The sequence below is a fragment of the Macaca mulatta genome, chromosome 4 (assembly GCF_049350105.2).
Source record: "Macaca mulatta isolate MMU2019108-1 chromosome 4, T2T-MMU8v2.0, whole genome shotgun sequence".
In the NCBI taxonomy this organism is placed as follows: domain Eukaryota; kingdom Metazoa; phylum Chordata; class Mammalia; order Primates; family Cercopithecidae; genus Macaca; species Macaca mulatta.
In genome coordinates, this window is record NC_133409.1 from 4696898 (window position 1) to 4724437 (window position 27540).

A 27540-nucleotide genomic window follows, 5' to 3' on the forward strand; every position below is an offset into this window, starting at 1 on the left:
CCCCCCTGCTGCCAGGAAGGGGCCTGGGCTGGGGACTCACCGTTGTTCTGTGTCTGCCAGACAGCATCTGCCACGCCCCACAGGCCTGAGAATACGAAGAACACCGCCAGCTGGTCAGCACCAGGTCTCCACAGCAGGAGGGCGATCATACAGGACAGATGGGTCACCGTGCCTGGGGGTGCAGAGAGGAAACCGCCAGGCAATGAGGGTCATCATCATGGCCTGGAGGGACCCGTAAGTGGGTCAGCACTAGAGCAACTGTCTCAACTGTCCTCTGGAACCGTCCCCTGGAACTGTCCACTGGAACTGTCTCAACCATCTCAATCGTCTCAACCATCTCAACCTTCTCAACCATCCTCTGGAACCATCTCAACCATCTCAATCGTCTCAACCATCTCAACCTTCTCAACCATCCTCTGGAACCGTCTCAACCATCTCAATCGTCTCAACCATCTCAACCTTCTCAACCATCCTCTGGAACTGTCTCAACCATCTCAATCGTCTCAACCATCTCAACCTTCTCAACCATCCTCTGGAACCGTCTCAATGTTTGCTTCATGCTCAGTGTTCCCTTAATGCTCTGGAAGTCATCTTTTTAGTTGGAACCTTGACATTTAATTTGTGAGCTGGTGTGTATGCGTGCTGCCAGCTCTAAGTCAATGGTCTGCACCACATACCTGCTGTGTGACCCGCAGCCTCAGCCTGGAGGGCCTTGGGTGTGGTCTGGCATCATATTGGGAAGGAAGGTCACCCTGTCTGGGCCTGAGGTTGCCCCTAAGCTAAGAGGGCTTCAAGTCAGAAAGAGAAGGGCCTCCTCATTAGGTATAAGTCGAAGGATCCCAGCCCCTTTCTGAGTGGCCAGGGGATAGGACAAAGTGTGCCCATGGTTTCATCTGAGCCTTCCAAGTGGGGGCCGTGGGGAAAAAAGGGAGGAGGCCACAGACCTCCCAGACAGGTGGTATCTGTGGGCCTCTCCTTGTGACTCGTCCCAGCAGGTCACAGATTTGGGACCCCCATTTCCACAGGCTGTGGCGTCTCCAGGATGCAGTAACGAGGCTGCCCAGTGACGCTCAAGATGCCACAGAGGAAGAGCAGGGTCTCTGGCAACAGAAAGGCAGGTCCGCACCGCGTGCCCCCGGGGCTGCACCACCTTGGGCAAGTCCCTCCACTTCTCTGCTCCATGATTTCCTCTCTGTAAGGGGACACTGTCTGCTTCACAGGGCGGCTGTGAAGATGGATAGGAAACCCCAGGCAGTGCCTTTGGGCTCCATGGCCCTGGCAGATGCTCGCTGTGTGCCCTTCCTCTGCCTGCACCCCCACACCCAGCCCTGCCTGGGGCATTGACATGCCAGGCGCCGTTTTTCTTAGTGCCCACATTCCCCATTGTTCACGTGATCTCTGACTCATCCCTTTCCTTCTCTTCCCAAGGAAAATGGAAGGCGCTGTGTGTTTAGGGAGGAATCTGTGGCCTTAGAAGTCTTGTCCTTATCCACTGTGTGAACAGATGTGGAACAGAGCCACCCCAACCCCAGTGTGACCTTCTGTGACACCCATGGCCTCACCACTGGCTTCGTGTCCCTCATCTGCATCTGCAGAGACCCCGCCCCGCCCCACCCTGGCCTAGTCACCACACTGAGTGCCCACTCGGAGCAGGCACTTGCTGTGTGGTCTTATGCCGAGCACAGTGCCTGCCCAGTGCCAGCTTGGAGAGAGATCTGATTCCTGCTTGTTGAGGGGGTGAAGGAGGGGGCGAAGGAAGGACTGAAAGAAAGAATGCATCTTACAGGGCGTCACTGATTTCAAAGCAGTTTCAGGGGCACTTTTCCAGCCCCGTCCTGACTGTGAGCTGCACGCTTTCGCTACTGCAAACCGTTATGACGGCTGGGGTTGGGACGCACACTGCTACCTACCCAGCACGTAGAGCACAGCCCTGCCCGTGTACTGCGAGACCTTTCCGTACAACACGGAGCACAGCGCGTTGGTGGCCGAGAAGCAGATCATCACGTAGCCAACGAACTGGATGCCCAGGGCGCAGGTGACGTAGGACTGGGGAGAGGGATGCAGAGCCACGTCACGGACGCTCCCAGGCCTCCCGCACTCAAGCTGAAGCTGCAGTCGGGTGCTTTGAACATCTGCTCTGAGACGGCCAGCAGGCCAGTGTGGCCGACGCCTTCCTCTAGGCTCTGTGGCTCCCAGGCTGGTGTTGGTACGAAAATCCTCTTTGGGAAAGAACTAAAAGGAGGCAGTTTGGACAACTCTGGACAAAATTTTTTCTCATATATTTCTTGCTATTTTCTGTGAAATGTGCATTATTTTATATGGAAGCCAATACACCCTGCCCTTGCTGGGGCCAATCATTGCCTGTGAGGTCTAAAGAGAGTTTAAAAAAAAAAGAGAGAAACTGACGAGGTCGCTCTGCCACCTCTTCCGGGGCCTCAGCAGCCCAGCAGCTGGCTGCACACGTGCTCTCACACCCACCACATCACACTCCCATCACGGGCGGCCTCGAGGGCGGGCACACAGAACAGAGGCTGAGACGAGAAGACCAGCCACAGCCACATCGGGGGTGACAAGGACAAGTCCAGTGGAGGAGCAGGAGGGGCTGTCCCCAAAATGCCAAGTGGACCTTTCTGTTATCCTGTTTCTACTCTTTTAAGCCCCTAAGATTCTCCATCAAGGCTGTCCTGAAAGTAGCATTGCCAGATAAAATTGAGGACACCCACTATTGCCTAGGCATACTCCCGGAGAGACATTTGTGGTTTATCTGAAATTCAAATTCTACCTGCAGAGGTGCTTTTTATCTTAAGTTGTCAGCCTTGCCTGGGAGGGATCTGGGGTGGGGACAGAGCAGGGAAGGCTCCGCCGGAAGGAGAGCCTCTGCCAGACACAGGCCCACGCTGGTCCAGCTCTGGCCACCAGCTCTTAACAGCTCCCAAAAGCGGCTTCTTTCTTTACCCGCCCTGAGGTGGGGCACTGCCTCTCTCACCTTGAGGGGAGAAGGTGGCCTGAGTGGATGGAGCAGAAGCCTGGAGAGCCACATCGATTTTTAGATTGTGAAGCATGATTTGAAAACTAGAGGTGACAGACGCAGTGGCTCACACCTGTAATCCCAGCACTTTGGGAGGCCGAGGCAGGCGGATCACCTGAGGTTGGGAGTTCGAGACCAACCTGACCGACATGGAGAAATCCTGTCTCTACTAAAAATACAAATTACCCGGGCGTGGTGGCATATGCCTGTAATCCCAGCTACTTAGGAGGCTGAGGCAGGAGAATCACTTGAACCTGGGAGGCAGAGGTTGCAGTGAGCCAAGATGGCACTACTGCACTCTAGCCTGGGCAACAAGAGCATCACTCCATCTCAAAAAAAGAAAAAGGAAAGAAAGAAAAAAAAAAAGAAAACTAAAGGGATAAGGAATTTCAGTGATATTCATGGACCTAATGCTTTTCCTATACGTAAACTCTAAAGTAAGGGTGCAGGGTGAGGCCCAGGCAGGGATAACACGAATGAGTGTCTGCGGGGTGAGTCAGCGGCAGCTGCCCATCCACTTGCTCTGGCTCTTTCCCCAGGAAGACACGGTTCAAGCAAGAAGTTCTCCCTTGAGACAAGAAGTGAGTTGAAAGTTACTTGGAGGTCGAGACCTTGAATCAGAAACTCAGCTATGGTAGCACTGGGAGCACAGGACCCCATTCCCCCCAGCCCCAGCCCTGGGCAGGTGGCCTGGCACACTGCAGTCCTGCAGGTACAGACACAGGTGAAGCAGTCATGCCACGCATGGCCTGAGCCACCGGCCCTCACTTTCATTCATACCCTTGTGTACTCGCTGGAGAGGAATCCTTGCTGCAATCCGCTATACAAAGGCAGTAGAATTAAGAGGCACAGACGTTTATCCCTATATAGCTTGAAAGTCGACAGTAAAGTGGACCAGAAAGGTGGTGATTTCTTCTCTCCTTCACTTTCCCGTTGAACGTCTCGTATGGGTTTGAGGAATGCAGCTATCATCAGGACAGCCAGGACACCACTCCCTGAAAGGAAATAGCAAAGGCTTCAGCTTTCACGGGGGCCCAGAGGCAGGGTGCCTGGCACGGATTTCTTTCAGTCGCTCATCCTCCTCTAGAGAGAGAGGGCTAATTGAGATCTAGATTTCAGGTGACAATAGACACGACACACTTAAGGATCTCAGGTGTTTGGTTGCACTTGATTGTGCTGATTCTCTGATTAGCTCACGACTTACCGGCTTTCACATGAAGCCTGCCACAATCGGTCAGTATTGTCCTCACCGGCATAAAATACAAAAAATTCCGGAGAGACCTCAGACATCTGAGTGTCCTTAACCATTGACTCTGCTTCTCATTCTAATCCCCAAAGCAATTTCTAACAGCAGCCAGCTTTTGAGTGATTTTTAGGATAATGATTCCCACAAGGGTACCATGTGCTACGCTTTTATTTCAAATAAACAATTTTGTGTAAAAGTCCTCCAATAGGAACTGGTTAAAGATATTAAGGGGTATCCCAACTGCGATGGAATGTTGTGCATTTGAAGAAAATAAAAAAGAAGCTCTTTATACATGGATGGGAAAATCCCCATCATAAATGGTAAAAAGAGAAAAAACAACCACGAGTCAGAACTTTGTGTAGAGTGTGCTACCACTTGAATTAAGTAAGAAAGGACAGATAGATGTGCTTGTTCAAATGTGCATTAAATATGTCTAGGAAATAAAGCAGACATGGACTTTCTATGGGTGCAGAACTGGGTCTGAGGACGGCAGTGAGAGGGAGACTCCCCACCGCACGCCCTTTCACAGTGCAGTGGTTGCCCACCCAAAGGGGTTCATTCCAAGCCCCCAGTGGATGCCTGAAACCATGGGCGGTGTCAGACTACATGCACCACATATTTTCACTCTGACAACAGAGGCAGCTACTGAGAGTCTACAGCCTGGGGAGCGTCTATGGTGCGGACATGCTGGACAGAGGGAAGGGTCACAGCCTGGGATGGTGGGCAGGACAGCAAGAGATTTCATCACGCTACTCAGAACAACTGCAACTTAAACCTTATGAATTATTTATTTCTGGAATTTTCCACTTAAGGTTCTCGGACTGCAGCTGGCCTCAGGTCACTGAAGTCACACAAAATGAAATGGGGACAAGCGAGACTCCTGGATTTGCATTTTCAACTATATAAATGGGTTATCTATGCAAAAAATATTTTAACTATTCGTTTCATCCATGAGGAAACATCCTGTACTTTCTCATAATTCCAAAATGTGATGACTAAATCTCCATCATTTCTGTCCACCACTTTATTATCTGATCTACCTTAATTTCTGTCAATGGAGAACTGATGTTTATTTAGCTGTTTCTCACTTTACATAGAAGCCTTTTCATTCCCTTAATGATTCTAAGTTCCTTCTGTGATATCGTTACATCTCCACTGTTTCTTTCCCACCTGGCAGTGGTCATGATACACAGTATTTGGGGCATCACAGATTGCTCAAGATTGGCGACCATCCTTCCCTTCTCTCTGGGCCAGAATCTTTCAGATTGGTTCATTTCTACCTCCAAGAGCTTAGACCCCTGCTCCTCTGAAGACGATGGGAATGATCTCATCTTACTGTGTCTGACTAACCTTATCCAGCGCTTTCTGTCTCTCTCAGCATCAGGGTCCTCGTGTGACCCATGCAGTGGGCTTGCTGCAGCACTGTGCCCCGGCAGCTGAGCGTTCCTGAAACTGGGAGGTTTTGCAAAGCCAGCTCTCTTCCAAGCTGTGTGCAGAAACAGCGGAATCCTAGCACCTGTCTCAGAAAGCACCATTGTTAACCCGATTCCACCCAGAAATGCACAGATTTATTTCTAGGCTTTACTTTCTGTTATCTGCCTACTTTCCATCTTGGCTAAACATATTCCCCTTCCCATTTCATGATAATTCCACATTCTCATGAAGTTTCTGAAATTCCGTATGAAAGCGGGACTCCTGTTGCCACGGTTGTTTCTGGGTCACCCTTCATTTTCCTCTGCGTTGTCCTGGCCACCATGCGGTCTGGCGGGTTGTCACGCCTGCACGGGAGTCCATAGGGTATTTACAACTGTCAGGGCCCCCTTCCAAGCCAACCTCCTGAGCTGACTGTGTGTAGACCATGTGGAAAAGGCACATTTTTCCTCCACTCACTGAAGGCAGAGCCTTCTCCACGATCTCATCTTGTGGGCCAGGACTTCAGTGTCAAGCAGCCCAGTAGGACATGACCTCCAATCTCCCCGAAAGCCTCTTGGGAGGAGGAGAGGCAGGTCATGGACACAGAAGCCACACCCCTTTGTTCAGAATTATGTGTGTCCAGATGTCATGTGACTCAGAGCCTTCTGTGGGGCATGAATTGGGGGATACTGCACAGCTGTGTCCTACATTCTAAAGAGAACGGCTCTTTGCAAGAAATTTGACTGTGAGTGGAATGCTCAGAAACCCGGGAAAGTTACCCAGGGAGACGGTGTTCTTGTTCTTTTAGGTCCATTTTTCTTTCTTGCTTTGTTTTTCTTTATGGTGATATGGCCTTGCTTTATAGAAAAGGACACATATAGGGTCCTGCAGGACTGTTAAGATCACAATAGTAAGACCACTTCTTCATTTATATGTGTGTGATCTCTGCTATACGTAACTTCTAGACTTGGACTCCCTTAGGCTGTGGGATTCCATGACCCGAGAATTGTCTGTGATGCATAAATGGCTGGGGCTGTGACAAGACAGCACCCTGGGGGTGCCCCTGCAGGGGAGGTGCTGCAGGGAGCAGCCACCTGCGGAGGACAGAGGGCAATGAAGGGCACAGAGAAGCCTGTGCTGTTCCTCTACAGCAGGGGCCAGCAAACTATGGTGTGTGAGCCAAAGCCTGCCCATGGCCTGCTTTTGAAAATAAAGTTTTATTGGCACGCAGGCACGCTCATTTGCTTACATGTGGTCTATGGCTTTTTCTCACTACAAAGACAATGTTGAGCAGTTGCAACAAGGACCATATGATCCTCAGAAAGATCTTCACATGTAGAAATATTTGCTGTCAGCCCTTCACAGAGGAAGGCTGCCAGCCCCTACTCCAAAATTCTATTGTTTTATAGATAGGAGATGTCTTTGTTGGTGGCTGCATGACTGGAACTGGTGGAGCTGGAAGGAGACCTGAGGGTCTTGACTCAGCTCAATGTCCCCGAGTCCCCCAGCCTCCCAGCTATGTAGAAGAGGTGGTGAGCGGAAATGTGGGGGAAGCACAGGCCTGGCTGGTCCTCGGGACCATGTTGATGGGAATGTAGAGGCCTGCTGGGAAAACATGACCACGATTCCAAGTCAGCAGAGCTTTGCAGACCAGAGCAAACCGTGGCTCCTCCTGACTCCCTGTCCACAACTTCCACTTACTTCTAAAGCCCTCAATCTGGGCCTTGCACACCAGCACCCTCCCCAGGTTGCTCTCGTGATAGACGTCAATAGCCGCTCACTGGCTAAAAGCCTGGTCCAGCCGCCTCCCTGAGCCTCCTGGGGGCCCTGCCACACTCAACACTCTCAAACCCCCTCCCCAGCTGATTCTGCAACGCTGGGTGTGCTCCATGACCCTGGTTTGGTTTTCTGTCTCCTTCCAAGGCTCCAGTTGTCCGCCTGGCCCTCAGTGTTGCTGAACCAGGGGTCCGGCTGCACTCCCTTCTTTGTAACAATTTTCTCTGCTTTTTCTCCCTAAGAACCTCATGCCTGTCACGATTCCAGTCACCACCTCAGAAGATGCCTCCACGTCCACACTTGCATCAGCCTCTGGCCTGAGCCCTGCACAGCGTCAGACTGGCCATTGGACACTACGCAAGAGTCCTTCTGTGTCCTCAAGCCAGGTGTTCCCGGCCCGAGGTCATCGTCCTCTCAACCCCAGGACTGTCTTGCTCTTTCTCACACCATGTCCAACCCACACGGACCCTGCTGGCCTCTCTCTCAGCCCCTCCACCTCTGCCTCCCCCTCCCTGCTCCCTCCTCTGGACTCAGCACTCCGTCCTTAGTGGGTCTCTGCCCGCTGTCCCTCTGCATCTCTAAGTCACGCTGGCACAGGGTCTGTCTAGGAGGCAAGTCTGCCTTCGTCCAGACCCTTTGGCACAACATCGAGGGCCACAGCTAGTCCTGTGCCCCATCTCTGCCCCTCCACCTTGTCCCCAGCCCTGAGGGCTCCTCCTGGACTTCTCGCCTCCAGGGCCCTCTAGCATCACTTCCCTGCTTGGCCAATCTTGCTCATTGTCCAGACTCAGTGTAGGGACCACCCACCCTTGGAGGCTTTCCTGAAACTTGGTGCTCCAGGGAGATGCAGCTGCAATTCAGCTGGGAACTGTGCTCAGAACACCGTTGGACTGAGTCTCGGTTAGTTGGGTGTGTGTCTGTTTCCTTCACTAGGCTCTCGTCTTACTAAAAGCGAGCTTCTAGTCATCTGAATGTCTGGACCAAGAAGGCCTAGCATGGCTTCCGTATGCTGTGTCCACTTCCAGCCATTGCTTTGCAAGTGCTCACTCAGAGCCTCTGATGTGGAAGTGGCCTGAGGGGACCTGAGGGGTGGTGCTGCACATCATCTCAGCACAAGGAAAAGCTCTCCAGTGCGCACGAACCCTCCTCACCTATGACCCCGGCAGAGTGCGGGACTTGGTGTTCCCAGAGCTCACAGGTACTAGACCTTTGATCTTTAAGGAGGACCCATTCCAAGGGCTTTATGAATCCCCAAATCCAAGAATGACAAAGAATATATATATACATACACATATATAAGTACATGTTATAATATATATACACATATATATGTTATAATATATATAATATATTATATATAAATATATATATAAAAGAATATATATACACACACATGTATTTTTATATATATATATACACGTATATATATACACACACATATATAAATACATGTGTGTGTATATATATATACACACACATATTTTGAGACAGAGTCTTCTCTGTTGCCTAGGCTGGAGTGCAGCAGCATGATCTCAGCTCACCGCAACCTCCTCCTCCCGGGTTCAAGCAATTCTCCTGCCTCAGCCTCCCGAGTAGCTGGGATAACAGGTGCATGCCACCATGCTCACTCAGCTAAATTTTGTGTTTTTAGTGCAAATGGGGTTTCACCGTATTGGCCAGGCTGGTCTCGAACTCCTGACCTCAAGTGATCTACCCGCCTCAGCCTCCAAAAGTGCTGAGATTACAGGTGTGAGCCACCATGCCTGGCCAAAAAAAGAATATATTTAAATTCTTTACAAAATAGTTTTTAAAACTCTCTAAATGTGTCTCCTTCAAAGTTGTAATAAACCTTTCACTATAACACTAAAGTCACATATGAAACTATTAACATAACATTCTCTATTAAAATGAACTTCTAAGAATGAGCCTTGTCATGACAATTAACTTCCTCTGGGCAGCCGTTTCACCATGAGCTTGCAATGTCTCCAGCTAAGATGCAACCAGCACTTGGGAGCACTTGCCCCTCTAGCCTTTCCACAGAGGGTATTCAGTACATTTCTCAGAAAAAAAAAAGGTGTTTTATAGCAATTATGGATGTTCAGGGTCCCTTGGCCACAGCTGAAACACAAACAGTCAACCCCAGTGCCCTAGCCGGCCACCAAGTTCTCTGTTATAGTAGCCACCAGCCCCCTGTACTGCTGGGCACTTGCAGTGTGGCTGGGAGACTTAGGAACTGAGACTTTAATCAGTTAAGATGTAAACAACCACAGTGGTTAACGGCTACTGTGTTGGGCTCTGGAGATGTATAACAATCTCATCACCCCAGGATCCTCTGTTAGACAGCACGGGTGTACTGCATTTGATTCATAAGAACACTGCCTGCATGTAATCCAGACCAATACATTTTGCAAGGATGTTTCAGAAGAAGAGAGATTCCTTCTATATTGGGGGAGATGGTCTTTGTCAGCCCAGGAAGGAGGTGTGGCTCTGCTTTGCTGGGGACCCTGCCCTGGGCTGGTGGAGCACGTACCGGTGTAGATGCCCAGCAGGGTGTAGACCAGCTGCTGGGAGGGCCTCTGGGTGCTGTTGGTGGTTGCGGTGGCCATCAGGCAGTCACTGGCCCCACAGGACATGAGCTGCTCTTCTGGGAGGGCCTCTGTGAAGTCAGAGCAGATGGGAGGCATGAGATGACCGCAAATATGATGAGATGTAGGTTCTTGAGGAATGAAAGTGACGGTGGAAAGGATGGACACCTGCAGAGAGGCATCACTACAGGTCACATGGAAAGACCCAGTGTGTCAAAATATATTTACCCCTAAGCACATGACCCTAGACTCCATTTAAGACACTTTGGGAGGTGGAAAATCCTATTAGTGTTCCGCAAAGATTCAGGGAAGAATAAACTTGGAAAAGTGCTGCTTACCTGTTATACTACTTTTCTGACACAATTAAAATTTTTCAAGTTTTCAAAACTAGTCAAAAAGAAAAAAGTACATGAGATTGGGTGCCATGAATGCTGGATTCTCTTTCAGATTTATCCGTTACCAACTCCATGACTTCGGACAGGTGATTTCACAACTTTTCTGTTTTTGAAAACTAATGTTAGTTCTGTGATCTCTTAAAAGAATAGAATTTGAATTAGAATTTTACCTTGGCTGGGAGTCTGGCCAAATACCAGCGATGAGATCAAGTTGCCCCACACACCAGATGACTGGAATACGAGGAAGAAGATGCCAAAATACTGGTTCACCACGTCTTTGCCGTGCTTTCCCGCCTTCTTTGCATGTGTGTTTCCCATGATCGTGAGGTATGTGCTCTGCGCAGACCACAGCGGGGCGGCCCCGAGCCCTAGCAGTATGGAGGTGGGGATCAAAGTGTACCTGTGGGTAAAAGGCCGACCCACAGCACCGCCTGTGACAGGAGACACAAGCCCATTGCACCCATGTCCCTGCGGTTCTTTAGTCTTTCTGGGAGAAGGAAACGCCGCCTGGTCCATTGCAAGCATGGTAATGGGTGTTGCTGGTTGGATGGATGGATTCACCATTAGACTCAGATAAATGAGCAAAATCAGTGCATTTTCCAGCTCAGATTGATTTGCAAAAGTGAAATTGAAGGCCAGTGAGGCTCCTTGTACTGGATGCAACCACAAACAACAAGATGAGGAGAACAAAGAAGGCCGAGGGACAGCCTCAGTTAAAAAGACCAAGTGACCGGCTCAGGCCTTGGTGGCAGGGTGCTGTGTGAGACTCTGCAGCTACCGGGAAGAAGGACATGCAGCCGTCATCAGCAGCATGTCCTGGGTCACAACCAGCGTCCCTGGAAGATGCTCCATGGCTGTGTTCCTGGGGCCTGGGGTGCAGTCCAAAGCCCTCAGAGCTCGGTCTCTGTGGTCCAAGTCACCAGGGAGCAGGGTGACCTCCCATCCCTGTGACCTGCCCTGGCCATACCCACTTCCTAATGGTGGGCAAGGTGCAGCTTTTGGTCCATTGGTGACATCTGCCTAGGTGCCCACGAGACTCACCCTCTGCATTGGAGTTAGAGTCCCCTGTGTTACTGGAACCCTCGCCCAGCCAGGGGAGCTGAGGATCAGAACAGATCCCAGGGAGAGGCCAGCATCAGGGATTGGAAGGAGGAGATGGAAGCAGTGGGGGGCACAGAGGAGCCTTGGTGAGAAAACAGTAAGGAAGCCCAGCACCGTCTGTTACCAAAGCGAGGTGGGGGTGCGGGGGCAGCAGAGCTCATTTTAAAATGCCTGCAGTGAACAGTAATCAGGCGCAAATGCAAGTCGTGTGCAGAGTGAACGTCCCTAGCGTGGGGAACGGCCAGGGTGGGGTGGGCAGGGGGTGGGGGCTGCGTACCAGCTGGCGAAAAAGTTGCCCACGGAGAAGGCCACGTAGCCACACATGGAGAGGATGATGGTCCCCTTGCAGCCCAGCCTCTCAATGAGGAGCGGTGGGAGGAACATGGAGGACAGGAGCATGCCTCCATAGAGGGTGCTGAGCGCTGTCACACCCAGGCCCTCCTCGCTGTACAGGCTGCTCTGTGGGAACAAAGCCAGCCCTGTCAGAGCACGGGATGGACACAGTGGGATGAGGCACCAGCAGGTCCTCAGTGTCCCCCAGGCTAGAGGCCGCCACAGCTCCCAGGAACCGCCAGCCACAGGCTTGCTGCCCTGGGAGCCTCCTCTGCAGCTGGTGGGAGGAAAGTACAGGTGAATTTGGAATAAAGCAGTTAGTGTGTCTAAACATCAGGGAGGGAAGGCCCGGCACCCCTGTGAGTGCTTGTGCTGAGGCTGGATGGCTGTGAGAGCTGCTCACACCTCTGTGGACGCCTACCTGAATCTCAGCTGAGAACAGGACAGTGTGGCAGGACGGGGCTGGAGACTCTGCCAGAATCGGTCTGTGAGGGGCCTGCATGCTCCCAGGGAATGGAAGGGGTCCTTCAGCCCATGGGGAGGCCCCAAGGATATGAAGCAAGTGAGTGTGCATGAATGATTTCTCCCTTCAACAAATATCCATCGCCCACCTCTGAGTGCCTGTCACTGTCTGAGGTTCGAGGATGGACCAGAGACATGGCCCTTGTGTCCTGGAAACTGCAGGCTGCTGCCACTGGTGGAGATGACATGGGCAGGCACACGCTGCCATGAGGGTGCTGGGTGCCCCACCCCAACCTCGGCTCCAGGGCAGGGTGGGGAGGAGGTGACCTCCAAGATGAGAGCTGAATGAGAACTTGGAGGCCTGCAGCCAGAAAGGGTGAGAGGAGGTGGCAGCTGCAGGGGAGGTGCCACAAAAGAGCATCCTTGGTCCTTGGATGAGGGGACCTAGTCCAGACCAGGCTGAGGACTCATGAGAACTCTCTGGAATGAGGCCCTGTCTTCTCACTGGGGCTGCTGAGCTCTGAGGAGGGAGTCTGGGGATGCATGTGCCTTGTTGGGGCCTGAGAGCGAAGCCAACCGCGTGGAAGCCTTGGGGTTCTTGGAGAGAGGTGGGTTGAGCTCCTAGGCATGCTGGGGCACAGTCATTCCTGAGTCACTTCTATCTGAACACTCTGTGTTGCTCACGCCAGTCCTGACTAGCAGAGACAGCTGTCCCGGAGAGCATGACGTAAAGAGCTCAAAGTATAGAGAGACCATGTTGTCAAAGTTCACAGTTTTGCTTAGAGTAAGCTTGGAATCTATAAGGTCTAGTGATATTTGATAAATTCACATGGCTGCCCCTAACCACAAAGCCAAGGGCATGCAATCATATTCACAATGACTTTTCCTGTGTCTCCTTTTAACCACCCAAAGGCAAAGAATGTCCCAACAAATCACGATCCCAAGACCCCTGCTGTTCAGAGCTCTCCAAGAGCAACGCACACTTCATTGTTGTCCAATCCTATTGAGATGAGAGTGGGAACTGCTCACTGGAGGACTGCATCTGAGAACCACTGTTTGTTTTAGAGGATTTGGTGTGCAGTGAAAAAGAAACACCAGGTGAATTAGATTTTTCAAATTTCCAATTCATTATTGTCTGTGACCATGGGGATTCTTGGAGGCCAAGAAGTTCAGGTAACTTGACTGGACACATACCTGCAGGCTCTGCAGACCTCCATAGGCTGTAAAGAGAAGCAGGAACCCAAAGGAAACAACAAGGACGTTCCTTAGACTTCTGTCCATCGTGCTGGCTGAAAACATCAATCATCAGTGGACAGGTACATTTGTAGCTCCCTAAAAGAAACCAATTGAGGAACAGGAAAAACAGTCAGTACCAAGAAGTCCCATTCTCTCTTTCATCTGAGCTAGAGGAGAATGTTAGAGGTGTGTTAGTCATTAAGCCTGTCACTCGTTAATGAACTTGGTTATCACTGACCCCATGAAGCACAAGGGAGCGCTGCTACTCATTCACCTTCTCTGTGATCTGCAACATCCACTTTCTATGGGGCAAAAGATCATGACTCTTACCAGCCTCTAGGTAATGGTGCTTTTTTCCTGTTAAATTCTAACAGACATGGTCCAGATGGTAAAGTGATACATTTCACTTTTTATACATGTATAGAATAGATAGAACATTTCACAGTACAAGAAACTGTCAGAAATTGTCAGTGGTGCAGAATGTGAACTTCAGTCTTAAAGAACAAGGCATAAATGTCAACTTCAAGATACATAGTTCAACTGCTAAAGAAGTGCTAATGTGATTATAAGATCCTGGGGCCAAAGTCTTCGTATTGCAAAGACTGTATGGTTTCACAACACCGTACAGCAATTATTAAAAGAGAAAAAACTTACATGAGGATAAGGGAGGAGACCACCCCTCATACCATCTTGTGCCCAATTTCTGCCTCCAAAGAAAGAAGTAAAACCTAAAGGCAGAAATGAAATCCACAGGCAGACAGCCCGGCGCCACATCCTGGGCCTGGTAGTTAAAGATTGACCCCTGACCTAACTGGTTATGTTATCTATAGATTACAGGCATTGCATAGAAAGGCACTGTGAAAATCCCTATCCTGCTTTGTTCCGATGTAATTACCAGTGCATGCAGCCCCCAGTCACGTATCCCCTGTTTGCTCAATCAATCACAACCCTCTCACACGCACCCCCTTAGAGTTGTGAGCTCTTAAAAGGGACAGGAATTGCTCATCCAAGGAGCTCGGCTCTTGAGACAGAAGTCTTGCCGATGCCCCTGGCTGAATAAACCCCTTCCTTCTTTAACTCGGTGTCCGAGGAGTTTTGTCTGTGGCTTGTCCTGCTACATTTCTTGGTTCCCTGACTGGGAAGCGAGGTGAATGGCAGATGGTAGAGGCAGCTCAAGCCTGCCCTGTGGAACATCCCTGCGAGGGACTCCGACCAGCCCAAGTGACACGGATCCTGAGAGTGCTCCCCGGTAGGCATTTGCCCCAGTGGGACGCCTCGCCAGAGCAGTGTGTGGCAGGCCCCCATGGAGGATCAACGCAGTGGCTGAACACCGGGAAGGAACACACATTTGGAGTCTGGACATCTAAAACTTGGTAAGACTAGTCTTTGAAACTTGCCCACTCCATTTGAGTGGAAGCGTGGCCTGATCACCCACAGCGTGCCTTTATTGGCACTTGGGTTTTGGTTTTGACTTGGTTTGAATTGCTTGACAGGATTGGGCTTGGGAACTTGCCCACTCCATTTGAGGGGAAGCGTGGCCTTATCACCCATGGTGTGCCTGTACTGGCACTTTGGTTTTTGTTTTTGACTTGACTTGGATTGCTTGATACTTTGGTTTTGGTTTTGACCTGGTTTGGATTTCTTGATACTCTGATTTTGGTTTTGATTTTGGTTTGGTGTAAACTACAAAAGTGTGTGTGCACCCTTTTTACCCATTCTTTGTTTTGTGGTGTGCATGTGGTGTGAGCGTGGTGTTTTGTCTAGAGGAAACATGGGTGAGGCACAAAGTAAGCCCACCCCACTAGGAACTATGTTGAAAATTTTCAAAAAAAGGATTTAAGGGAGACTATGGAGTACTATGACACCAGGAAAACTTAAAACTTTGTGTAAGATAGACTGGCCAGCATTAGAGGTAGGTTGGCCATTAGAAGGAAGCCTGGACAGGTCCCTTGTTTCAAAGATATGGCACGAGGTAACCTGTAAGCCGGGGAACCCAGACCAGCTTGTTTTAGATCCCCTGCCCCTAACACACGGTGGTTGAGAGATCAGCAGCGTAAGCGGCCAGCAGAGGCAAGGAAAGACCAGCAGAGAGAGAGAAAGGAAAGAGACAGGGAGGAAAAGAGGCAAAGAGAGAGAGAGACGAAGAGACAGAGAGGAAGAGACAGACAAAGAGGGAGTCAAGGAGTGAGAGAGAGAGAAAGACAGAGGCAGAGAGAGAGAGGAAGAGACAGAGGCAAAAGGAAAGTCAAAGAGAGAGAGACAAAGTCAAAAAGAGAAAGAAAGAGAGAGAGAGAGAGATACACAAGTAGTTAAGAAAAAAAAAAGTGTACCCTATTCCTTTAAAAGCCATTATACCAATTCTAAATTGGAAAAAACAAGGTCTTATGAATAGCAAAGGATAATTAAAATCCCAAACTTACAAGGTTTTCAACAAAAGTAAAGTTGGCAAAAGTTAACAGCGTAACATATATTATAGTAATTCTATTCTTGTGGCCTTTAGATAGTCTAGTCCACAGACACACACACAAAAAGTTCACCTTGGAAAAAAAAATGATTCTCATCTTCGAAAAAGAAAGGGAAAAAAGGGGGAGGAATTTATATAGAAAGAGTGTTATATGGTAAATTCTTGTCCTGAAATAAATTAACTGGTTATTTAAAGAAAGAAATGTTTGTAATAAGTCAGAAAGTTAAGGCATGTCAAAAAATTGCCTGTAAAAGTCATGAGAGAAAAAAAAAAGTGTGTTAAAAAAAGAATTTATGTAAAAAATATTGTATAATTTAAAAGTAACTAGGCCTCCTGAATGTAAAACTATTGAAAAAAAAAACAATTTATGTGCAAGAGGTATAAGAAAAGATAAGTATACCTTTGGTGAAAGGATTATAAGGAGGCATAAGAATGTACATTTTTTACCTACATTAAAAAGTTAAAAAAAATTATTGTTTTGAAGGTTTAAGCAAGTTTTAAAATGTTAATGGTAAAGAACATTCTTTGTGTAAACATATTGGCTAAAGTTACAGAAGTATCATTCAGTTTTTCTGTGAACTGGACATTAAAACATAACAGGTTTTTCTTAAGGCACCAACCTGCTTTTTAGCAAAAATTATAAAAGGTTAAAAAGACTCTATAAAATCTTACCTTATGGTCAAACGTTAAAAATTAAGTAAATATGTCTACAAGGTTTTATTAAAATTAGGTTTAACATTAATAACACTAATATAAAGATAAAATTTAGCTTATCTGGTATAAAAATCATACGAGAAGCATTGTTAAATGTAAAATGGTACTTGGCTTTCTTTGGTTTAAAAACTAATAAAAACAGGTGCTAAAGGAAATTTCTCAGTAAAAAGGCACTAAAGACTATAAAGTTCACTGCCAATGTCTCCACATTTAAAACAAAAGGTCAATTTCTAAAAATTATATACTTGGTTTTTCTTCCACTTTGCTTTCTCGCAAAAAAAAAAAAAAAAAAAAAAAAAAAAAAAAAAAGCTGAAGTCTAGCACATGTACTACCCCGAGAATTTCCAGTAAACCAGCACCAGCCTGAAGATCACGTTCTCATCGAAAGGTGGAAAGAAGAAAACTTGAGCCAGCCTGGGAAGGACCTTACCTTGTGCTGCTAACCACCAAGACTGCTGTTCACACAGCAAAAAAGGGATGGACTCATCACACCTGTGTCAAGAAAGTGCCACCTCCTCCAGAGTCGTGGGTCATAGTCCCAAGGGAAAACCCTACCAAACTAAAGCTAAGAAAAATTTAACTCTTTTAATCTATTCTATTACTCTTTCTTCTTTCCTTGTTCTACTGCTGGCCATCTAGTTATTAATACAACCAGAAGCACCACCCACTCCAGAGTCGTGGGCCACAGTCCCAAGGGAAAACCCTACCAACCTAAGCTAAGAAAAATTTAACTCTTTTAATCTGTTCTATTACTCTTTCTTCTTTCCTTGTTCTGTTGCTGACCATCTAGTTATTAATATAACCAAGTCAATTTCCTCTCAAACTATTGAATTTAATGCTTGCCTTGTTATACCCTGTGAGGACTTGCCAAGTCAAAGACAGCTTTCTACTTCAGAAAAGTACTTCTGTCCTTCCTGACTCTCCTCAGACTAGACATTAGTAAACTAGGACAATTTAATCTGGGGACATTTTGATAAAGACCCCAATGCCAACCAGGAGTGTTGCCCCCCGATGTAGAGCTTTCATACCTTAGTTGGTCCAACGTTCTGTGGACCACTACAGAGCAAGGATGGACTACCCCAACTGGTTTTTGTAATTTCCCTAAAACCATACATTCATTTTACTAGAGGATCATAGAAGTTAAAGACTTAAAACAAACTTTAGCCATTAAGACAGGATACCAAGATGCAAATGCCTGGTTAAAATGGATCAAATATTCCATCTGCACATTAAACAAAAGCAATTGTTATGCTTGTGCACATTTTGTCCCCCTTCCACTAAGGTGGTCCTCCAGTTGACCAGGCGTAGGCTGCATGATAGCTCTTTTCCAGGATTCTACTGCCTGGAGTAATAAGTCATGCCAAACTCTCTCTGCTATATCCCAAAGTCCCTGCGGGTCAGCCCCCGAGGGCCATCCAGCTTCCATTTCCCAACACTAAGTTCACTTCATGTCTCTCACAGCAGGGAGGAAACTTAGCGTTCCTTGGAGACCTGAAAGGATGCGATGAGCTTAAGAATTTTTAAGAGCTTATCAATCAGTCAGCCCTTGTTCATCCCTGAGCGGATGTGTGGTGGTATTATGGTGGACCTTTACTAGGCACTCTGCTGAATAGCTGGAGTGACACTTGTACTTCAGTCCAATTGACTATCCCTTTCACCCTGGCATTTCATCAACCAGAAGGAAAAAAATAATTAGACATCATAAAGTGAGAGAAGCCCCTTATGGGTCTTTCAACTCTCATGTCTCTTTAGATGCAATTGGAGCCCCACGTAGAATACCAGATCAATTTAAAGCTTGAAATCAAATAGCTGCAGGATTTGAGTCAATATTTTAGTAGGTGACAGTTAATAAAAATGTAGATTAGACAAACTACATCTGTTATAACCAACAGCAATGAGATTTTCATGAGTTAAAAGAAAAACTCATGTCAGCCCCAGCCCTGAGGCTACCTGACCTGACAAAACTCTTCACACTATGTGTGTCAGAAAGAGAAAAAATGGCAGTTGGAGTTTTAACCCCGACTGTGGGGCCTGGCCAAGGACAGTGGCCTATCTTTCAAAACAACTAGACAGGGTTTCCAAAGGCCGGCCCCCAGGTCTAAGGGACCTAGCGGTAATGGCCCTGTTAGCACAAGAAGCAGATAAACTAACCCTTAGGCAAAACCTGAATATAAAGGCCCCCCATGCTGTGGTAACTTTAATAAATACCAAAGGACATCATTGGTTAACAAATGTTAGATCAACCAAGTACCAAAGCTTGCTATGTGAAAATCCCCACATAACCACTGAAGTTTGCAAAACCCTAAACCTTATCACCTTGCTCCTGGTATCAGAGAGCCCAGTTGAACATAACTGTGTAGAGGTGTTGGACTCAGTTTATTCTAGCAGGCCCGACCTCCGAGATCATCCTTAAACATCAGTAGACTGTGAGCGGTATGTGGACGGGAGCAGCTTCGCCAGCCCCTGCCAAGTGACTCTGAAGAAGACGACAAGCCCTTCTCCAGTCTCACCCAGAAGCTGACTGGTCCACACACAACTGAAACATGAGGAAACTCATCACAGGACTCATTTTCCTTAAAATTTGGACTTGTACAGTAAGGACTTCAGCTGACCTTCCTCAGATTGAGGGCTGTTCTCAGTGTATACATCAAGTCACTGAGATAGGACAAAAGGTTGCTACGGTCCTATTATTTTACGGTTATTATAAGTATACTGGAGCTCTAAAAAGAACTTGTTTGTATAATGCTATTCTATACAAGGTATGTAGCCCAGGAAAGGACCAACCTGATGTGTGTTATGACCCATCTGAGCCTCCCATGACCACAGTTTTTAAAATAAGATTAAGGACTGAGGACTGGTGGGGGCTCATAAACGATACAAGTAAAGTGTTAGCCAAAACAGAAGAAAAAGGGGTACCTAAACAAGTCACCTTAAAATTTGATGCCTGTGCTGTCATTACTAGTAATAAGTTAGGAATAAGGTGTGTTTTTCTTAATTAGAAAAGAGGGAATATGGCAGAAAATAAGTACATCTGTCATAAATTAAGACTGTGTGGAAATAAATGTAAATACTGGTCTTGTGTCATTTAGGCCACTTGGATAAAAGAAAAAAAAATAATGAAAAGGATCCAGTCCACCTTCAGAAAGGAAAAAATGGCCCTTCCTGTACTAAGGGACAATGTAACCCCTTAGAGCCAGTAATAACCAATACCCTTGATCCTGGCTGGAAAAAAGAGCAGTGTGTGACCTTAGGAATTGACGGAGCCAGACTGGCTCCTCGAGTAAATATCTTGGTTCGAGGAGAAGTTTACAAACGCTCTCCTGAGCCAGTGTTTCAAACTTTCTATGATGAACTAAATGTGCCAGTACCAGAAATTCCAGGATAAACAAGAAATTTGTTTTTGCAATTAGCCGAGCATGTAGCCCAGTCTCTCAATGTCACTTCATGTTATGTATGTGGCAGAACTGTAATAAGAGAACAATGGCCATAGGAAGCCTGAGAATTAGTACCTACAGACCCAGTTCCTGATGAATTCCCAGCTCAAAAGAATCACCCTGATAATTTCTGGGTCCTAAAAGCCTCAATTATTGGACAATATTGCATAGCTAGAGAAAGAAAAGAACTCACTCACCCCGTAGGACGACTTAGTTGTCTGAGACAGAAACTGTACAATGGTACCACAAAAACAGTCATAATTCCCAAAGTTGCAAACCATGTGGACCCACCCAGAGTCCCACTGGGACTGGACATTCCCCAGTGGATTATACTGGATATGTGGGCATAAAGCTTATGCCAAATTACCTGACCAGTGGGCAGGTAGTTGTGTTATTGGCACTATTATACCATCTTTCTTCCTACTGCCCATAAAAGCAGGTGAACTCCTGTGCTTCCCTGTCTATGCTTCCCACGAAAAGAGAAGCATAGCTATAAGAAATTGAAAAAATGATAAATGGCCCCCAGAGAGAATCATACAATATTATAGGCCTGCTACTTAGGCACAAGATGGCTCACAGGGTAAGCACAAGATGGCTCACAGGGATATCAGACCCCCATTTACATGATCAACCGAATCATACGGTTACAAGCTGTCTTAAAAATAATCACTAATAAAACTGGCAGAGTCTTGACTATTCTGGCCCAGCAAGAAACTCAGATGAGAAATGCTATCTATCAAAATAGATTAGCTCTCAACTACTTGCTAGCAGCTGAAGGAGAGATCTGTAGGAAACTTAACCTTACTAATTGCTGCCTACACATAGATAATCAAGGGCAAGTAGTTAAAGACATGGTTAGAGATATGACAAAACTGGCCCATGTGCCTGTGCAAGTGTGGCATAGATTTGATTCTAGGTCCATGTTTAGAAAATGGCTCCCAGCACTAGGAGAATTTAAAATTCCTATAATAAGAGTTATAATAGTAACAGGAACCTACTTACTGCTCCCTTGTTTGCTACCTGTACTTCTTCGAATGATAAAAAGCTTCAGCGCCACCTTAGTTCACCATAATGCACAAGTGTACCATATGAATCACTATCAATCTGTCTTGCAAGAAGACATGGGTAGTGAAAATTAAAGTGAGAACTCCTACTAATAAAATGAGTGAGAGTCTCAAAAGGGGGGAATAAGGGAGGAGACCACCCCTCGTATAGTCGTATGCCCAATTTCTACCTCCAAAGAAAGAAGAAGTAAAAACTAAAAGGCAGAACTGAAATCCACAGGCAGACAGCCCAGCACCGCACCCTGGGCCTGGTAGTTAAAGATCGACCCCTGACCTAATTGGTTCTGTTATCTATAGATTACAGGCATTGTAGAGAAATGCACTGTAAAATCCCTATCTTGTTTTTTTCTGATCTAATTACTGGTGCATGCAGCCCCCAGTCACGTACCTCCTGCTTGCTCAATCAATCATGACCCTCTCACATGCACCCCCTTAGAGTTGTGAGCCCCTAAAAGGGACAGGAATTGTCCACTCAGGGAGCTTGGCTCTTGAGACAGAAGTCTTGCCGATGTCCCTGGTTGAATAAACCCCTTCCTTCTTTAACTCGGTGTCTGAGGAGTTTTGTCTGAGGCTTGTCCTGTATCGGGAGAACCTGCTCCCAATGTTTAACATGGGTTCTTTTCTATTTCCTAAGTGTCTCAGTGGACACAAGAGAGACAATTTAAAGCTGGGTGTCCAGGGGAGACGCCACGTCGACAGGATCCGTGATGTTCCCTGAGCCATAAAACCAGCAAGTTTTTATTAGCAATTTTCAAAAGGGGAGGGAGTGCACGAACAGGGTGTGGGTCACAGAGATCACTTACTTCACAAGATAATAAAATATCACAAAGCAAATGGAGGCAGGGTGAGATCACAGGACCACTGGATGAGGAGAAATTAAAATTGCTAATGAAGTTTCGGGCATGCATTGTCATTGATAACATCCTATCAGGAAACAGGGTTTGAGAGCAGATAACCTACCTGACCACAATTTATTAGGTGGGAAATTTCCTCCACCTGATAAGCCTGGGAGCACTATAGGAGATCCGGGGCTTATTTCATCCCTTCAGCTTCGACCGTAAAAGACAGGACGCCTTAAAAAGTGGCCATCTATAGGCCTACCTTCAGGGCGCATTCTCTTTCTCAGGGATGTTCCTTGCTGAGAAAAAGAATTCAGCGATATTTCTCCTATTTGCTTATGAAAGAGGAGAAATATAGCTCTGTGTTTGTCTGGCTGACCGGCGGCCAGTTCAAAGTTACCTTTATTGTTCCCTGAACATCACTGTTATCCCGTTCTTTTTTAAAGATGCCCAGATTTCATATTGTTCAAACTCACATGCTCTACAAACAATTTGTGCAGTTGATACAATCACAGGGTCCTGAGGTGACATTCATCCTCCTCAGCTTACAAAGAAGATGATGTGATTAAGAGATTAAAGTAAAGACAGGCATAGGAAATCACAAAGATATTCATTGGGGAAGTGATGTGTCCATGAAATCTTCACAATTTATGTTCAGAGATTACAGTAAAGACAGGTGTAAGAAATTATAAAAGTATTAATTTGGGGAACTAATAAATGTCCATGAAATCTTCACAATTTATGTTCTTCTGCCACGGCTTCAGTTGGTCCCTCCACTCGGGGTCCCTGACTTCCCACAACAGTCCTGCTACAAGGCTGGTACTTTACCATAGGCAAAGTATTTCATGCATTATTTCATGTTACCAACAACAGTGCTATGCTAATATCATTAGAGATATTAGACCTGTTATAAGACAGGAAACTGAGCTTGGAAAACTTAAGTGATTTAGCATTTTGATCTGGGGAAGTGTTGTCCAGTATGGTAGTTGTCAGGCCTCTGAGCCCAAGCTAAGCACTCATATCCCCTGTGACCTGCACATATACGTCCAGATGGCCCAAAGCAGGTAAAGAATCACAAAAGAAGTGAAAATGGCCTGTTCCTGCCTTAACTGATGACGTTCCACCACAAAAGAAGCGAAAATGGCCAGTCCTTGCCTTAACTGATGATATTACATTGTGAAATTCCTTCTCCTGGCTCATCCTGGCTCATCCTGGCTCAAAGGCTCCCCCACTGAGCACCTTGTTACCTCCACCCCTGCCCGACAGAGAACAACCCCCCTTTGACTGTAATTTTACTTTACCTACCCAAATCCTACAAAACAGCCCCACCCCTATCTGCCTTCACTGACTCTTTTCAGACTCAACCCCCCTGCACCCAGGTGATTAAAAAGCTTTACTGCTCACACAAAGCCTGTTTGGTGGTCTCTTCACATGAACGTGAGTGAAATTTGGTGCCGTGACTCGGATTGGGGGACCTCCTTTGGGAGATCAATCCCATCCTCCTGCTCTTTGTTCTATGAGAAAGATCCACCTATGACCTCGGGTCTTCAGAACAACCAGCCCAAGGAACATCTCACCAATTTTAAATCCGGAAAGCAGCCTTTCTTTACTCTCTTCTCCAACCTCTCTCACTATCCCTCAACCTTTCTCCTTTCAATCTTGGCACCACACTTCAATCTCTCCCTTCTCTTAATTTCAGTTCCTTTCCTTTTCTGGTAGAGACAAAGGAGATGTGTTTTATCTGTGAACCCAAAACTCTGGCGCTGGTCACGGACTCAGGAAGACAGTCTTCCCTTGGTGTTTAATCACCTGCCTGATTATTCACCCACGTTTCAGAGGTGTCTGACCATGCGGGGATGCCTGCCTTGGTCCTTCACCCTTAGCAGCAAGTACCACTTTTCTGGGGGACAAGAACCCCCAACCCCTTCTCTCCGTGTCTCTACCCTCTCTTTTCTCTGGGTTTGCCTCCTTCACTATGGGTAACCTTCCACCCTCCATTCCTCCCTCTTCTCCCTTAGCCTGTGTTCTCAAAAACTTAAAACCTCTTCAACTCACAACTGACCTAAAACCTAAATGCCTTATTTTCTTCTGCAACACCATTTGGCCCCAATACAAACTTGACGATGGCTCCAAATGGCCAGAAAACAGCACTTTCGATTTCTCCATCCTACAAGACCTAAATAATTTTTGTCGAAAAATGGGCAAAGGGTCTCAGGTGCCTTACATCCAGACATTTTTCACACTTCGTTCCCTCCCTAGTCTCTGTTCCCAATGCAATTCCTCTCAAATCCTCCTTCTCTCCATCCCACCTGTCCTCTCAGTCCCAACCCCAGGCATCACTGAGTCTTTCCAATCTTCCTTTCCTACAGACCCATCTGACCTCTCCCCTCCTCCCCAGGCTGTTAGTCGCCAGGCCGAGTCAGGTCTCAATTCTTCCTCAGCCTCCGCTCCTCCACCCTATAATCCTTCTATCACCTCCCCTCCTCACGCCCGGTCCGGCTTACAGTTTAGTTCCATGACTAGCTCTTCCCCACCTGCCCAACAATTTCCTCTTAGAGAGGTGGCTGGAGCTGAAGGCATAGTCAGGGTACATGTGCCTTTTTCTCTATCAGACCTCTCTCAGATCAGTCAGCATTTAGGCTCTTTCTCATCAGACCCCACTAAATATATACAGGAATTCAAATACGTTACTCTGTCCTACAATTTAACCTGGAGTGACTTAATGTCATCCTGACCTCTGCCCTGTCCCCAGATGAACGGGAATGAGTTTTTTTCTGTAGCCCAATATCACACTGACAACCACCAGCTTCACGAGCCAGACCTCCAGGAAGGCGTTAGAGAAGTTCCCCAAGAGGATCCCCAATGGAACTATCAGGCAGATTCCCCAGGTATAGCTATGCGAGATCACATGATTTCCTGCCTAGCGGAAGGGCTTAAAAAGGCAGCTTACAAAGCTATTAATTATGACAAGCTTAAATAAACTACCCAAGGTAAAGACGAAAACCCAGCCCAGTTCATGGCCCACTTAGCAGCAACCCTGAGACATTTTACAACCCTAGACCCTGAAGGGTCAAAAGGCAATCTCATTCTAAACATGCATTTCATCACCCAGTCAGCTCCTGACATTAAAAAAATGCTTCAAAAATTAAAATCCGGCCCTCAAACCCCACAACAGGACTTAATGAACCTCGCCTTCAAGATGTACAATAATAGAGTAGAGGCAACCAAGTAGAAACGTATTTCTGAGTTGCAATTACTTGCCTCCACTGTGAGAGAAACCCCAGCCACATCTCCAGCACACAAGAACTTCCAAACACCTCAACCGCAGTGGCCAGGGTTTCCTCCAGGACCGCCTCCCCCAGGAGCTTGCTTCAAGTGCTGGAAATCTGGCCACTGGGTCAATGAATGCCCACAGCCAGAGATTCCTCCTAAGTCATGTCCCATCTGTGCGGGACCCCACTAGAAATTGGACCGTCCAACTCGCCTGGCAGCCACTCACAGAGCCCCTGGAACTCTGGCCCTAGGTTCTCTGACTGTCTCCTTCCCAGATCTGCTCGGCTTAGCGGCTGAAGACTGACACTGCCCAATCACCTCGGAAGCCTAAGGACCATCACAGACGCTTTGGGTAACTCTTTCAGTGGAGGGTAAGTCTGTCCCCTTCTTAATCAATATGGAGGCTACCCACTCCACATTACCTTCTTTTCAAGGGCTTTTGCCTCCATAACTGTTGTGGGTATTGGCAGCCAGGCTTCTAAACTTCTGAAAACTCCCCAAATCTGGTGCCAACTTGGACAATACTCTTTTAAGCACTCCTTCTTAGTTATCCCCACCTGCCCAGTTCCCTTATTAGGTCAAGGCATTTTAACTAAATTATCTGCTTCCCTGACTATTCCTGGGCTACAGCCACACCTCATTGCTGCCCTTTTCCCCAGTTCAAAGCCTCCTTTGAGGAAGAAAATAGATTTTGGAAGTTATGAGAACTGTAGAGGGTGAGTTGAACATAGTTTGTGATTTTGAGGGCCTCTAATAGTATTAAAGCAGCAGCAGCCACTGCACGCAGACATGAGGGCTAGGCTAAAACAGTAAGGTCAAGTTGTTTGGATTAAAAGGCCACACAGCATGGTCCCAGTTCTTGTGTAAGAATTCCTACCACACAGCCCTGCACTCTGGCTGTGTGTAACGAAAAAAGGGTTGGGATTTGGGAGATTAGCCGGACACGATCAGCAGGGAAAGCACGTGTGTTTTCATGAAGAATTATGCTGAGATAGGTAACAGATGAGGAAGAAATTTGGGCTTCACTGAAGTAATGGGGGCTGTCTGTGGAGCCTTGCGGCAGTACAGCCCAGGTAATTTGCTGAGCCTGATGGGTGTCAGGGTCAGTCCAAGTGAAATGAAGAGAGGCTGGGATGAAGGGTGCAAAGGAATAGTAAAGCAAGTTTGAGATCCAGAACAGAATAATGGGTTATGGAGGGGTTGTGGAGGGAGGTACTGAGGATAGGAGAGTATATGACTTTGGCACCACGGGGTGGATAGGCAAGACAATTTGGTTGATAAGGTGTAGATCCTGAACTAACCTGTAAAGCTTATCTGGTTTTTGGACAGGTAAAATGGGGGAATTGTAAGGAGAGTTAATAGGCTTTAAAAGGCCATGCTGTAGCAGGAGAGAGATAACAGGCTTTAATCCTTTTAAAGCATGCTATGGGATGGGATATTGGCATTGAGCGGGGTAAGTGTGATTCGGTTTTAATGGGATGGTAAGTGGTGTGTGATTGGTCACCAAGGAGGGAGTAGAGGCATCCTATACCTGTGGTTTAAGGTGGGGAGATACAAGGGGAGGATGCGAAGGAGGCTTTGAACTGAGGAAAAGGCAGCAATGAGGTGTGGCTGTAGCCCAGGAATAGTCAGGGAAGCAGATAATTTAGTTAAAATGCCTCAACCTAATAAGGGAGCTGGGCAGGTGGGGATAACTAAAAAGGAGTGCACAAAAGAATACTGCCCAACTTGGCACCAGAGTTGGGGAGTTTTCAGAGGTTTAGAAGCCTGGCTGTCAATACCCACAACAGTTATGGAGGCAAGGGAAACAGGCCCTTGAGAAGAAGGTAATGTGGAGTAGCCTCCATATTAATTAAGAAGGGGACAGACTTACCCTCCACCGTAAGAGTTACCTGAAGCTCGGCGTCCGTGATGGTCTAGGGCGCTTCTGAGGCAGTCGGGCAGCGTCAGTCTTCAGCCGCTAAGCTGAGAAGCTCTGGGAAGGAGACAGTCAGAGAGCCTTGGGCCAGAGTTCCAGGGACTCTGTGAGTGGCTGCCGGGCGAGTCGGACAGTCTGATTTCTAGTGGGTCCCGCACAGATGGGACATGACATAGGAGGAATCCCGGGCTGCGGGTGTTCCTTGGCCCAGTGGCCAGATTTCCAGCACTTGAAGCAAGCTCCTGGGGGTGGTAGTCCT

The 27540-nt window shown here is 47.3% G+C and overlaps 1 protein-coding gene across 15 annotated transcripts in view; it reads right to left on the reverse strand.

Moving 5' to 3' along the window:
- The window catches only part of UNC93A (unc-93 homolog A), a 37015-nt gene extending 23217 nt beyond the window's left edge, over positions 1–13798 (reverse strand). For 2 of the 15 annotated variants that reach the window (XM_078001171.1, XM_078001173.1), the window contains exons 1-8: positions 13534–13794; positions 12489–12700; positions 11822–12003; positions 10614–10843; positions 9994–10119; positions 3809–4023; positions 1911–2046; positions 41–172 (exon numbers count right to left, since the gene is read on the reverse strand). In XM_078001171.1, coding sequence (XP_077857297.1) covers positions 41–172; positions 1911–2046; positions 3809–4023; positions 9994–10119; positions 10614–10843; positions 11822–12003; positions 12489–12700; positions 13534–13645 — 1345 coding nt within the window. In that variant the 5' untranslated portion in view covers positions 13646–13794. Of the gene's footprint in view, positions 1–40; positions 173–1910; positions 2047–3808; positions 4024–9993; positions 10120–10613; positions 10844–11821; positions 12004–12488; positions 12701–13533 lie in introns of those variants that run through there. The other 13 variants (XM_078001172.1, XM_078001167.1, XM_078001169.1 and 10 more) reach the window with 10 other exon arrangements.
- Between the last annotated feature and the right edge of the window lie 13742 nt (positions 13799–27540).